Raw genomic sequence first — 13,751 nt, 5'->3', positions numbered from 1 at the left:
AAGTAACTAAAGGCTTTTATTAACAAAAGAATGAAGGTCTGCCTCGAGTGGTCGACCGGTCCAGAAATACAAAGGGCTGGGGAGCAGTCACCTTTATACTAGGACTTGTGGGAGGAGTCAGCCGAGGCATGTCCAGGCATGTACACAGTGGAATACAAACAGTGGTTTACCACAGTTGGCATGTTACCATTTTGACATAGTTTATCGTCCGGGGAAGGATAATGTTGCTGCTGATGCACTGTCGAGGGCTTATTGTTCTGTCATTCACAGAGATACGCTTATTAATCTTCATAATGCCTTATGTCATCCTGGGGTTACGAGGATGATACACTTTGTACGCAGTAAGAACTTGCCTTTTTCAGTTGAAGACGTCAAGCGGATGACTTCATCATGTTCTATCTGTGCTCGGTGTAAACCGAATTTCTTTAAGCCTCAACGAGCTCATCTTATAAAGGCTACTTCTCCTTTTGAACGTTTGAGCATCGATTTTAAGGGGCCTCTTCCTTCAACTACTCAAAACCGATATATATTTACTGTTGTGGATGAGTTTTCAAGGTTCCCTTTTGCTTTTCCTTGTGCAGATGTATCAGCTGCTACAGTTATTAAATGTCTGACTCAACATTTTGTCATCTTTGGGATGCCTGCGTATATCCATTCGGATCAGGGAAGTTCTTTTATGTCTTCCCAGTTGAAGGAATACCTTCAGAGTCGGGGAATTTCTACTAGTAGAACTACCCTGTATAATCCCCAGGGTAATGGACAGTGCGAACGCTCCAATGGGGTGATCTGGAAGGCAGTTATGTTGGCTTTGACATCCCGGAACCTTAAGAATACACAGTGGGAAATGGTACTGCCTGATGCCCTGCATTCCATTAGATCATTGCTTTCAACGGCTACTAATGTGACCCCCCATGAAAGGCTCTTTAACTATCCGCGGAGATCTACTACGGGATATTCGGTACCTTCATGGCTTACTATGCAGGGACCTGTGCTGCTTCGACGCCATGTTAGATTGTCAAAATATGATCCTTTGGTGGAGGAGGTGGAGCTGTTGGAGGCAAATTCCCAATATGCTCATATTCGATTCCAAGATGGGAAAGAAAGTACTGTTTCAATTAAAGACTTGGCTCCTTGTGGGGGCCAGCCCTCTTCTGAGGATATTAACAATAGTCATGATTCAGATAATGTGGATGCTGTTACAGATACTACGAATATTTCCAATCCGATTGCAGATAATTATACTTCTATTAGTCAGCCCTCGATGGATGTTCATGACCGTCCCAGTTTACCTTCTGATGGGATTTCTAATCCGGAAACCGTTGAAAATCGGGATATGGATAGCCTTCCTGCTGAAGATACTTCTGTGCCTTTTGGTGTGGGAGGGCAAGGAATTTCACCAAGGTTAAGAAGGTCGACACGAACAAGATATCCGGTCGACCGATTGAAAATGGACTTTTAAATTGATAGTAATGTTTTAAAATTGTTGAAATATTATAGTATATTGTTTTAGTTGAGAGATACTTAATACTTATGTACAATGTTACTATTTGTTGTTGTTCACTTAGTATTGTGTCATGTGAACAGTTTTATTCTTGTGCATAGTTTTAGTTGTAAATAATTAATTATAAATTGTAAAGGTTATTTAGGTTGGAGTATATTTTAAAAGGAGGGGTGAATGTGGTGATTATTCCTTGTTTAGTAAAAGTATTGTGATTGGTTGTTTGTTAACTGCCTTGGGATATATGTTGTAATCTCATTGGTAGTTGATGATCACATGATGTGTTGTGGCCGCCTTAAATTCAGTTCTTTTCCAGCTTTGGTTGGGACTGGATGTGGGAAGATGTGCTGCAGATTTTAAAGTTAATAAAGCCTAGTTTTGGAAGGCAAATCTATTCTTTATTTCAGGCAGGTTGCGAGCTTTAATAAAGTGGAAGAACCTGGTGACCCCCGGGTGGCAGAGATCATTGTGGAGGGTCCGTAGCCTATCGACTTGTGCGTTGGCACATGTCCCACGGGATAGGGCGTCTGGGGGCTCATTAAGTTTCCCGGGCCGGCATAAGATATCGTAGTTGTAGGTGGATAACTCGATCCTCCACCGCAAAATCTTATCATTTTTGATTTTCCCCCTTTGTCTGTTGTTAAACATAAATGCTACTGACCGTTGGTCAGTGAGCAGGGTGAAACGTTTATCAGCCAGGTAATGCCTCCAGTGCCGTACAGCCTCCACTATCGCCTGGGCCTCCTTCTCGACTGACGAGTGTCGAATTTCGGGGCCCTGGAGGGTCCGTGAAAAGAAGGCCACGGGTCTCCCCGCCTGGTTAAGGGTTGCGGCTAGGGCGAAGTCGGATGCATCGCTCTCCACTTGGAAAGGGACGGACTCATCCACTGCATGCATTGTGGCCTTCGCAATGTCCTCTTTTATGAGGGTGAAGGCCGCACGGGCCTCTGCCGTCAGGGGGAAGGAGGTTGACTTGATGAGGGGCCGGGCTTTGTCCGCATAGTTGGGCACCCACTGGGCGTAGTAAGAGAAGAACCCTAGGCATCTCTTCAGGGCTTTTAGGCAGTGGGGGGGGGTAGTACCAGGAGGGGGCGCATTCGGTCAGGGTCGGGGCCTATGACTCCGTTTTCCACCACGCAGCCAAGAATAGCGAGGCGCGCGGTGCGGAACATACATTTTTCTCTGTTGTATGTCAGATTCAGCCGTTGGGCCGTACGGAGGAATTTTTCTAGGTTGGCGTCGTGGTCCTGCCGGTCATGGCCACAGATGGTGACGTTGTCTAGATAGGAGAAGGTGGCCTGCAGTGCGTTCTGGTCAACCATCCGGTCCATCTCTCTTTGGAAGACCGAGACCCCGTTGGTGACGCCGAAGGGGACTCGGAGGAAGTGGTAGAGGCGACCGTCAGCCTTGAAGGCCGTGTACTGGTGGTCCTCAGGCCTGATGGGGAGCTGGTGGTATGCCGACTTCAGATCAATCGTCGAGAATACCTGGTATTGTGCTATCTGGTTGACCATGTCAGATATGCGGGGAAGTGGGTATGCATCTAATTGCGTGTATCGATTGATCGTCTGGCTGTAATCAATAACCAGGCGCTGTTTTTCGCCGGTCTTTACTACCACCACTTGGGCTCGCCATGGGCTGGTGCTGCCCTCGATAATCCCTTCCCTCAGGAGTCTTTGTACTTCTGATTTAATAAAGCTCCTATCCCCGGCACTGTACCGCCTGCTTTTAGTAGCAATTGGCTTGCAGTCTTTGGCGAGATTAGCGAACAACGGGGGGGGGGTTTGACCTTCAGGGTGGACAGGCTGCATACTTTGCGCGGCGCCGTGTTTAAATTCTGCTGGCTGCAGACTGTAAGTGGGGGCAGGGGCCCGCCATATGCCATCGTGACGCTCTCCAGATGGCACTGGAAGTCTAATCCTAGCAGTACGGGAGCGCAGAGCTGTGGCAGGACGAGGAATTTAAACTGTACTCCACGCTGTTCACTGTCCGAGTCACTACACAGTAGCCGCTGACGTCCGCCGTATGGGACTTTGAGGCCATAAAGACCTGGTGGCGTGTGCGCATAACCGATAGGGAGTAGCGTCGCACCGTGTCGGGGTGGATGAAGCTCTCCGTGCTTCCGCAGTCGAAAAGGCAATTTGTGGCATGGCCATTTACCTTTACGTTCATCGTGGACCTGGCTAGTTGATGGGGCCTAGATTGGTCCAGGGTGATGGAGGCCATCGTCGAGGTCAGTGGGTCGCTGTAGTATTCGCCCGCGCCGAGGGCCTGGTCCCGAGATGGTGTCCAAGATGGCGGCTCCCCCTCGGCTGGTGGTGTCCAAAATGGCGGCCCGCATGGCTCACACGTGGTTGGTGGGGTCCAAAATGGCGGCCTGTACGGTTCACACGCGGCGCTGCTGGAATTGGGGGTCGATTTCGCCTTGCACACTCTCGCGTAGTGGCCGTTCTTGCCGCATTTGGAGCAGGTCGCGTCCTTTGCTGGGCATTGCTGTCTGGGGTGCTTGGCCTGGCCGCAGAAGTAGCATTTCTGGCCTCTGGTCATTGCAGCTGTAGTTGGGCTGCTGGCGGCTTGTGGCCTTACCAGGTCCCAAGTTGGCTGCTCCCGTGGCATCCACGTGGCCATCCGGTCAGGGGGGTAGGCGTCAATGTTCTGGAGGGCCACGTCTAACGAGTTAGCGAGGGCCACCGTCTTCTGCAGGTCGAGCCCCTTCTGTTCCAGCAGCCTCTGCCGAGTATAGTTGGACCTGATGCCGGCTACGTAGGCGTCTCGGATCAGGTCTTCCATGCATTCCTTGGCCGTCACCGCTTTGCAATTACAGTCCCGGCCGAGGACTCTCGGTGCCAGTAAATATTCAGCGCCCGATTCCCCGGGGCGCTGTTTTCGGGTAGCCAGGAGGTGTCTGGCGTAGACCTCGTTAACAGGCCTCACGTATTGTTCCTTTAGCGTCGCGATGGCGGCCGCGTAAGCAGTGGCGTCTCGGATGATCGAGTAGACTCGGTGGCTCACCCGTGAGTTCAAGACAAGCCGTTTCGCGACATCTGTAGTGACAGTAGTGCTGGAGGCCTCCAGGAAGGCTTCGAAACAGCTCAGCCAGTGTTCAAAGTTATTGGCTGCATCTGCTGCTTGAGGATCCAGGTCTAAACGTTCCGGCTTCAAGATTTGCTCCATGTTGAAAATTAGTCAATAAAATTGATGCGCTATCAACAATACCAAAAGCTACGAGATGGACTTATATGAAGTAGGCTTTTATTGACTAAGAACTAGAGCATGCCTCTGCTAGTGAATCCATCCTAAGAGCTCCTGGGGGAAGGGTGGTGAGTCACCTTTATACCCGGGCTTAGGGGTGGAGCCAGGGGCTGAGACATGCCTGGACTTGTACAGGGTTAACAGTGGTTTACCACACAGGCATGTACAGGTTAACAGCTACCAACTGAGCCACTGGCTGACACTAAAGAACAAGCAGTTCTGAGGGGTCAGAGCGATCATAATATGATAGAATTCTTCATTAAGATGGAGAATGAAGTAGTTGACTCAGAGACAAGGGTCCTGAATTTAAATAAAGGAAACTACGATGGTATGTGGCGCGAGTTGGGTAGGATTGATTGGGGAATGTCACTCAAAGGGTTGACGGTGGATAGGCAATGGCAAACATTCAAAGATTGCATGGATGAACTATAGAATTTGTTCATCCCTGTTTGACATAAAAATAAAACAAAGAAGGTGACTCAACTGTGGCTAACAAGGGAAATTAGGGATAGCCCTGACAACATTCCGGCAATAGTACTGAAGACTTGTGCTCCAGAACTAGCTGCACCCCTAGCCAAGCTGTTCCAGTACAGCTACAACACTGGCATCTAACCGGCAATGTGGAAAATTGCCCAAGTATGTCCTGTCTACAAAAAGCAGGACAAATCCGACCCAGCCAATTACCGTCCCATCAGTCTACTCTCAATCACCAGCAAAGTGATGGACGGTGTCATCGATAGTGCTATCAAGCAGCACTTACTCAGCAATAACCTGCTAACTGACGCCCAGTTTGGGTTCCGCCAGGGCCACTCAGCTCCTGACCTCATTACAGCCTTGGTCCAAACATGGACAAAAGAGCTGAACTCAAGAGGTGAGGTGAGAGTGACTGCCTTTGACATCAAGGTAGCATTTGATCGAGTGTGGCATCAAGGAGCCCTAGCAAAACTGAAGTCAATGGGAAAACTCTCCATTGGTTGGAATCATACCTAGCACAAAGGAAATTGGCTGTGGTTGTTGGAGGTCATTCATCTCAATCACATGACATCACTGCAGGAGTTCCTCAGGGCAGTGTCCTCGGCCCAACCATCTTCAGCTGTTTCATCAATGACCTTCCCTCCATCATAAGGTCAGAAGTGGGGATGTTCGCTGATGATTGCACACTGTTCAGCACCATTCGAGACTCGTCAGATACTGACGTAGTCCGTGTCCATATGCAGCAAGACCTGGACAACATTCAGACTTGGGCTGACAAGTGGCAAGTAACATTCGCACCACACAAGGCAATGACCATCTCCAACAAGCGAGACTCCAACCATCTCCCCTTGACATTCAATGGCATTACCATCGCTGAATCCCCCACTATCAACACCCTGGGGGTTACCATTGATCAGAAACTGAACTGGACCAGCCATATAAATATTGTGGCTACAAGAGCAGGCTAGAGGCTGGGAATTCTGCAGCAAGTGTCTCACCTCCTGACTCCCCAAAGCCTTTCCACCATCTACAAGGCACAAGTCAGGAGTGTGATGGAATACTCTCCACTTGCCTGGATGAGTGCAGCTCCAACAACACTCAAGAAGCTCGACACCATTCAGGATAAAGCAGCCCGCTTGATTGGCACTCCATCCACCACCTTCAACATTCACTCCCTCCACCACTGGCGCACTGTGGCTGCAGTGTGCACCATCTACAAGATGCACTGCAGAAACTCGCCAAAGCTCCTTCAACAGCACCTTCCAAACCCGCGACCTCTACCACTTAGAAGGACAAGGGCAGCAGACGCATGGGAACATCACCACCTATAAGTTCCCCTCCAAGCCACACACCATCCTGACTTGGACCTGTATCGCTGTTCCTTCACTGTCGCTGGGCCAAAATCCTGGAACTCCCTTCCTAACCGCATTGTAGGTGTACCTACACCGTATGGACTGCAGCGGTTCAAGAAGGCAGCTCACCACCATCTTCTCAAGGGCAATTAGATATGGGCACTAAATGCAGGCCTAGCCAGCGACGCCCACATCCCATCAATGAATTTTTAAAAAGCATACGATCCAAGGAGAGGACATATAAATTGGTCAGAAAAAGCAGTAAACCTGAGGATTGGGAGCAGTTTAGGATTCAGCAAAGGAGGACAAAGGGATTAATTAAGAGGGGGAAAATAGAGTATGAGAGTAAGCTTGCAGGGAACATAATACCTGACTGTAAAAGCTTTTATAGATATGTGAAGAGAAAAAGATTGGCGAAGTCAAGCATAGGTCCCTTGCAGTCAGAATCAGGGGAATTTATAATGGGGAACAAAGAAATGGCTGACCAATTCAATACATATTTCGGTTCACAAATTACACAAATAACTTCCCAGAGAGGTCGGGGAACATAGGGTCTAATGAGAGGGAGGAACTGAATGAAATCAGTATTTGTAGGGAAATGGTGTTAGGAAAATTGACGGGATTGAAGGCCGATAAATCCCCAGGGCCTGATAATCTACATACAGGGTACTTAAGGAAGTGGCCCTAGAAATAGTAGATGCATTGCTGGTCATCTTCCAAAATTCAATAGACTCTGGAACAGTACCCATGGATTGAAGGGTAGCTAATGTTACCCCACTATTCAAAAAAGGTGGTAGAGAGAAAACGGGAAATTACAGACCGGTAAGCCTGACATCGGTAGTGGGGAAAATGCTAGAGTCCATTACAAAAGATGTAATAGCAAAGCACTTGGAAAACAGTGACGGGATCGGACAAAGTCAACATGGATTTACAAAAGGTAAAACGTGCTTGACTAATCTACTGGAATTTTTTGAGGATGTAACTGATAAAATAGATAAGGGAAAACCAGTGGATGTGGTGTATTTGGATTTTCAGAACGCTTTCGATAAGGTCTCGCATAAGAGATTAGCGTGTAAAGTTAAGGCACATGGGATTGGGTGCAAGGTATTGTCTTGGATAGAGAACTGGTTGGCAGGCAGAAAGCAAAGAGTTGGAACAAACGGGTCTTTTTCCGAGTGGCAGGCAGTGACTCATGGGGTACCGCAGGGATCGGTCCTCGGACCCCAGCTATTCACAATATATATTAATGATCTAGATGAGGGAACTAAATGTAATATCTGCAGGGTTGCAGACGACAGAAAGCTGGGTGGGCGTATGTGCTGTGAGGAGGATGCCGAGAAACTCCAGTATGATTTGGACAGGTTGGGTGATTGGACAGAAGCATGGTAGATGCAATATAATGTGGATAAATGCGAGGTTATCCACTTTCGTGTCAAAAACAGGAAGGCAGATTATTATCTGAATGGCAATAGATTGGGAGAAGGGGAAGTGCAACGAGACCTGGGTGTCCTTGTGCACCAGTTGCTGAAGGTAAACATGCAGGTGCAGCAGGTGGTTAAGGCAAATGGTATGTTGGCCTTCGTAGCGAGAGTGTTCGAGTATAGGAACAAGGATATCTTGCTGCAGTTGTACAGGGCCTTGGTGAGACCACATCTTGAGCATTGTGTGCAGTTTTGGTCGCCTTATCTGAGGAAGGATGTTCTTGCCATGGACGGAGTGCAGCGAAGATTCACCAACCTGATACTTGGGATGGCAGGAATGACGTATGAGGAGAGATTGGGTCGATTGGGCTTATACTTGCTGGAGTTTAGAAGAATGAGAGGGGATCTCATTGAAACTTATAAAATTCTAACAGGACTAGACAGACTAGATGCAGGAAGGATGTTCCCGATGGTGGGGGAGTCCAGAACCAGGGGTCACAGTCTGAGGATAAGGGGTAAGCCATTTAGGACAGAGATGAGGAGGAATTTCTTCTCCCAGAGAGTGGTGAACTTCTGGAATTCTCCACCACAGAAGGCAGTAGAGTCCAATTCATTAAATATATTCAAGAAGAAGTTAGATATATTTCTTAAGGCTAAAGGGATCAAGGGATATGGAGAGAAAGCAGGGACAGGGTACTGAATTTGGATGATCAACCATTATCACATTGAATGGCGGAGAAGGCTCGAGGGGCCGAATGGCCTACTCCTGCTCCTATCTTCTATGTTTCTATGTTTATGATGAAGGGTGATCGACCTGAATCATTAACTCTGTTTCTGTCTCCACAGGTGCTGCCTGATTTGCTGAGTATTTCCAGCAGTTTCTGTTATTATTAAAGAAATGAGGGAGTGTTTGCTGACAGTAAGAATGTTGGGTCGTCCTGCGCATGCGCACCTCCCTGGCGGCTGAGGCGAAACACCAACTCGCCCCCACCTGAGCCGCACACGCGTACCAGATGTTGTGGCTCCGCATGCGCGCCCGATGTTCCAACCGTGGGGTTTTGTGCACAGAGCATGCGCGTTGCAGACAGATCAGGACGGGCGATTGTCGAGCAGAAGGGAGAGCGCGGGGGCCATGAGCACATGCGCGGGACTAGCGTCAGCAGAGCACTTTCTGGAGCGTCGGGGCTTGTGGGTATTACAGCCGCCATTACTGCTGATCCTTTCAACCAACCTGTGCAGCAGCTGGGGCCTGAAAATCAGCTTCACTGCCCCTAGGTTCGGAAAGGGGAAAATTAAACAACAGTTTGCCTCTGATCCTTTTCTGATCTCAATTTACAGGGTTATAGAAGTGGAGCAGTTACAGGCGGGAAGCTCATAACCAAACATCACGTCAAGCTCTGACAGAGTCACTCGATTCATCAGGACCTGAATATCATCGGCCTTTGCACATGGAAGGAGGAAGCAGCGATCGCAGCGATGACGAACCGCACATGTGTTCGGTGTGTGGACGCGGATTCAGCCGATCGCCTGACTTGGCGATACACTGTCAGACCGGGGAGAAACCGGGTAAAGGTGGGGATGGCGGGAAGGGATTCAGTTCCCCGTCTGCATTGGAAGATCAACGGCGCAGTCACACCAGGGACAGTCTGTTCACCTGCTCCGTGTGTGGAAAGGGATTTGTTTGTTCAACCCGCCTGCAAACACACCAGCGAGTTCACACTGATGGGAGACCATTTCAGTGTCCTGACTGTGAGAAGAGCTTTAAAAGCCCCGGGGAACTAAAGCAACACCAACTTGTCCACACTGATGAGAGACCATTTCAATGTTCTGACTGTGGGAAGAGCTTTAAAAGCTCCGAGGAACTGAAGGGACACCAGCGAGTTCACACTGATGAGAGACCATTTCAGTGTCCTAACTGTGGGAAGAGCTTTAAAAGCCCCGGGGAACTGAAGGGACACCAGCGAGTTCACACTGATGAGAGACCATTTCAGTGTCCTAACTGTGGGAAGAGCTTTAAAAGCCCCGGGGAACTGAAGGGACACCAGCGAGTTCACACTGATGAGAGACCATTTCAGTGTCCTAACTGTGAGAAGAGCTTTAAAAGCCCCCAGGAACTGAAGGGACACCAGCGAGTTCACACTGATGAGAGACCATTTCAGTGTCCTAACTGTGAGAAGAGCTTTAAAAGCCCCCAGGATCTGAAGGGACACCAGCGAGCTCACACTGATGAGAGACCATTTCAGTGTCCTAATTGTGAGAAGAGCTTTAAAAGCCCCCAGGAACTGAAGGCACACCAGCGAGCTCACAGGGACCCTTTAAATGTTCTGACTGTGGGAAGAGCTTTAAAAGCTCTAGGATCCTTAAGAGTCACCAGCGTCTTCACACTGATCATCGAATCTAACAGCGCAGAAGGAGGTGATTCGGCCCATCGTGTCTGTGCCGGCTCTTTGAAAGAGCTGTCCAATTTAGTCACAAACCCCAGCTTTAACCCCATAACTACAAACTAGTCCTCTTCAGGTACATGTCCAATTACCGTTTGAAAGTTCCTGTGGAACCTGATTCCAGCATCCTTTCAGATGGTGCGTTCCAGTTCTTAACAACCCTCTGTGTGAAAACAATTCTCCTCATTTCCCCTCTAGTTCTTTTAGCAACTATTTTAATCTGTGACCTTTGGTTACCGACCCACTTGCCAGAGTGAACAGTTTCTCCCTACTTGCTCGATCAAAACCCCTCTGTTGTGGCAAAATTAAATAATTAAGTCTGCACACTAGTCTGTAAATGGTAAAGAGCCAAGCAGTTTATTTAAAACACAAAACAATTCAACAGTACAATACAAACAGTCCGCAGAGGTAACTAAAGGCTGATCAGGGAGTACAGCTAGAGCTCCTTCAGCTCGTTCCTGGCTGTCTCCTCGATTGACTTCAATTTCTATTATTTAAGTACAAAAGCCGTGGATACCTCGTGCACAGCTCATGACATTGTTCTAATTGGCTTAAAGCCCACATGCACAATTCGTTACATTGTTTTAATTGGCTTGAAGCACGCATGCACAATTGCTGATTGTCACATGACCTTTACGACCTTATCTGTTGTTCCCCAAGTGGTTTTACTTCCCTAGTTCGTGGCTGGTGCTTCTGTCTCCACTGCCATCCTGTGTGCAAGCTGCACTGTTAACCCCTTAAGTCCTGAAGGGCACCTATATTACCCTTCACTAAAAATCCACTTCAAACCCCCCTTTGGTCCTTGGCTACCCCAGCCCATGAGACCACACTAAACTAAGTTATGCCAATTTGTCCCGCCCCCTATTTGGTGATCAGCCGATGGGTTAGGGAGGAATAGGTGCGTGATGTCAGCAGTTAAATTCCACTACTCATCAGATGCTTCCTTTCCTCAAGTACCTTTACTATCTGCTGGGCGTGGCGTCTTCTGCAGGATGAGCAAAACATGAAAGCATAACCAAGAACTAAGACTAATTGTGCTGCCACCAATATGTGTGATATGATACGTATCCACGGGTGGATATTAACATTTAGTCCCCAATTCCACGCCTTCATATACCACGGAATGTAGCGAAGGTCTGTCTCAATGTCCTTGCCCAGCTGGCGCAGCTCCTTCTTGAGAACGTGGTATTTCTTATTCTTGGGCAGCTGGGGTATTGGTGCAGCCAATTCACACTCATTCTGGTACAAATCGTATTTCAAATCATCTGTTACAGTCAAGATAGTGGTTTGCCGTGCACATATGTATGCCATTCGCGATTGTCCGATCGTGACTGGTAGCCTCGGGGTCAAACAGAAATTAGGATTAGTAATGTTACATTCCAGACCATCATAGCCATATGTTCACTGATTTGTGACTACGCAGTATTCCCCCTTTCCGTAGTAGGCTGAGTGTGTGCGTTTGCACTCTGATGGGCTTATTTCAAGGGCACAACCGATTGTTTGGTTGAATCCGCACCCATCCTCACTTCCCCAGCCTACTGGATGTGGACATATAGTTAGGCTTCCGACCCTGTGGCGCCCTGTTTATGAGACCCCTCTCATGGTTCCGTTCCGTTTGATCCCATAGGGTAGTACCGCATGTAGTCCTCGCCCCGGATGAGTCCCAAGTTCTCTACCTCAACCTGGAGATATGGTCCCGATTCTCCCCTTGCCATCACCGGAATCATTAGGACCATTCTCACCAGGGCCGAATGTGAGTCTGTGCACGCACCTGTCACGGGAAAGACCCGAGTCATTCCCTTCAAGGTGCACGCATCTAGCGACCCTGGGTGTTGTGCTAGGTGGAACAGGTGGGTACTGTTTTTCCGATCTGGGACTTCGCCTCGGTGTATTTGGTCGAGGTTCAACCATCCATCCCCCGTAAGCATGGCAGAGATCCCTTTGGACCTCCATTCTTTCAGAATCAAATTCTCGATCGATTAGGCGATTAATGGTGGCAGCATGGCCCTCCAGGACTATAATCCCTTTGGCTAAGCTCCCTGCTGCCCCATCACCTTCCCGCACAGCTCCTTTGTGTCTGCCTGCCCCTGCAGCAGCTTTCTGACCGTGTCTCTAAGAATGTCCGCCCGTACAGATTATCCATTTCCCCATGTCTGTCTTCTCCTCCTGACCCCCTTGGCCATGTATCGGGGAGAGGATGTCATCCCGGTATTCAGATCTTTGGACTCGGTAGTGTCCTTCCACGGCCATGCTGGGTTTGAACTTTTCTCGCCCCCTGTTGAGATGCATCGCTTCTTTTTTTTTTCATTGGGGTTGCTCTGCAAAGTATTAGGATCACAAGTCTTCCGCATAGTTCCTTCATTCTGTTAATTCGATATCGGCCCCCGAATGGGGTGTGTTAGATTCGTTTCAGTTGGGACCAGTGTTTCCATCGTCCCACACCATTCATATCCACACATGCACACGTATCACCACTGATCAATAGCTGTTTCATGGTCGGGGCCCCAGTCCACCAGCTCCTGGGATGGTTTCCCCCCTTTGATCAGATCTTGTATAGGCTGGGCCATTTCTGCATATTCTGGGATAAAGTTCTGGCAATAATTAAATAGCCCTAGTACCTGCTTGACCCCCTCCCGTCTCTGGCGCGGTCCCTTCCTGCTAGCTTTCCTCTTGGTCCTAGTGCCCCTCCCATCTGTCTTCGGGCATTTGCCTCTTCCCTTGTGTTATTATGTATCCTAGGTAGATTACTTCATCCTTCCCTACCTGTACCTTTCTAGGGTTTACCTTTAGTCCCGCATTCTGTAGGGCTCCCAGTACCGTAGTCAATTAAATATTGTAGAGGGACCTGTCACTATCGGATGTTCTTGCGGAGCAGAGTTATCTTCTTCAATTCAGACTACACCAATTTACACCAACCAGAATTTCACCATGGCCACAATGGAAGTCTGGTTTTAGTAGATTAATTAACCTCATAACTCCAATTTAATCCAGATCAATTTCTTTTAAACTAACTTGGAAAACAAAGCAAGAAGCCACATTGACAAAGAAACAATTTTCTTCCAAGCACATTGGCAACTGTAACTTCAAGGCTGAAGCTTATCTTTTGTAAAACAGTGAACAGATAAAACAAAACAAAATAGCACATTCTTGCAGAAAACAGTAAATTACGTCGTATTTCTTATTGTCCTTTCTTCAGATATCTTTCCAAAATACTGTAACAACATTGAATATAACTGGAGAAAAATTAGTTTTTCACATTTAAACAAATCAAATCAAACTGCTTTGGAAGATTTCACCATAACAACCGCAACTC

General features: G+C 48.2%; 1 protein-coding gene across 1 annotated transcript in view; it reads left to right on the top strand.

Moving 5' to 3' along the window:
* The window catches only part of LOC147090063 (uncharacterized), a 56,479-nt gene that overhangs the window by 18,728 nt on the left and 24,000 nt on the right, over positions 1-13,751 (top strand). Inside the window, exon 2 of the mRNA XM_085977029.1 lies at positions 9,336-10,082. Within this exon, the coding sequence (XP_085833155.1) occupies positions 9,446-10,082 (637 nt within the window). The 5' untranslated portion in view covers positions 9,336-9,445. The remainder of the gene's footprint in view (positions 1-9,335; positions 10,083-13,751) is intronic.

The sequence above is a fragment of the Somniosus microcephalus genome, unplaced genomic scaffold (assembly GCF_052327205.1).
Source record: "Somniosus microcephalus isolate GS21.2 unplaced genomic scaffold, FLI_Smic_1.0 unresolved_chr4, whole genome shotgun sequence".
Classification (NCBI taxonomy): Eukaryota; Metazoa; Chordata; class Chondrichthyes; order Squaliformes; family Somniosidae; genus Somniosus; species Somniosus microcephalus.
The sequence above is the reverse complement of the archived record's forward strand: the minus strand, read 5'-3'. Positions and strand labels throughout refer to the sequence as shown.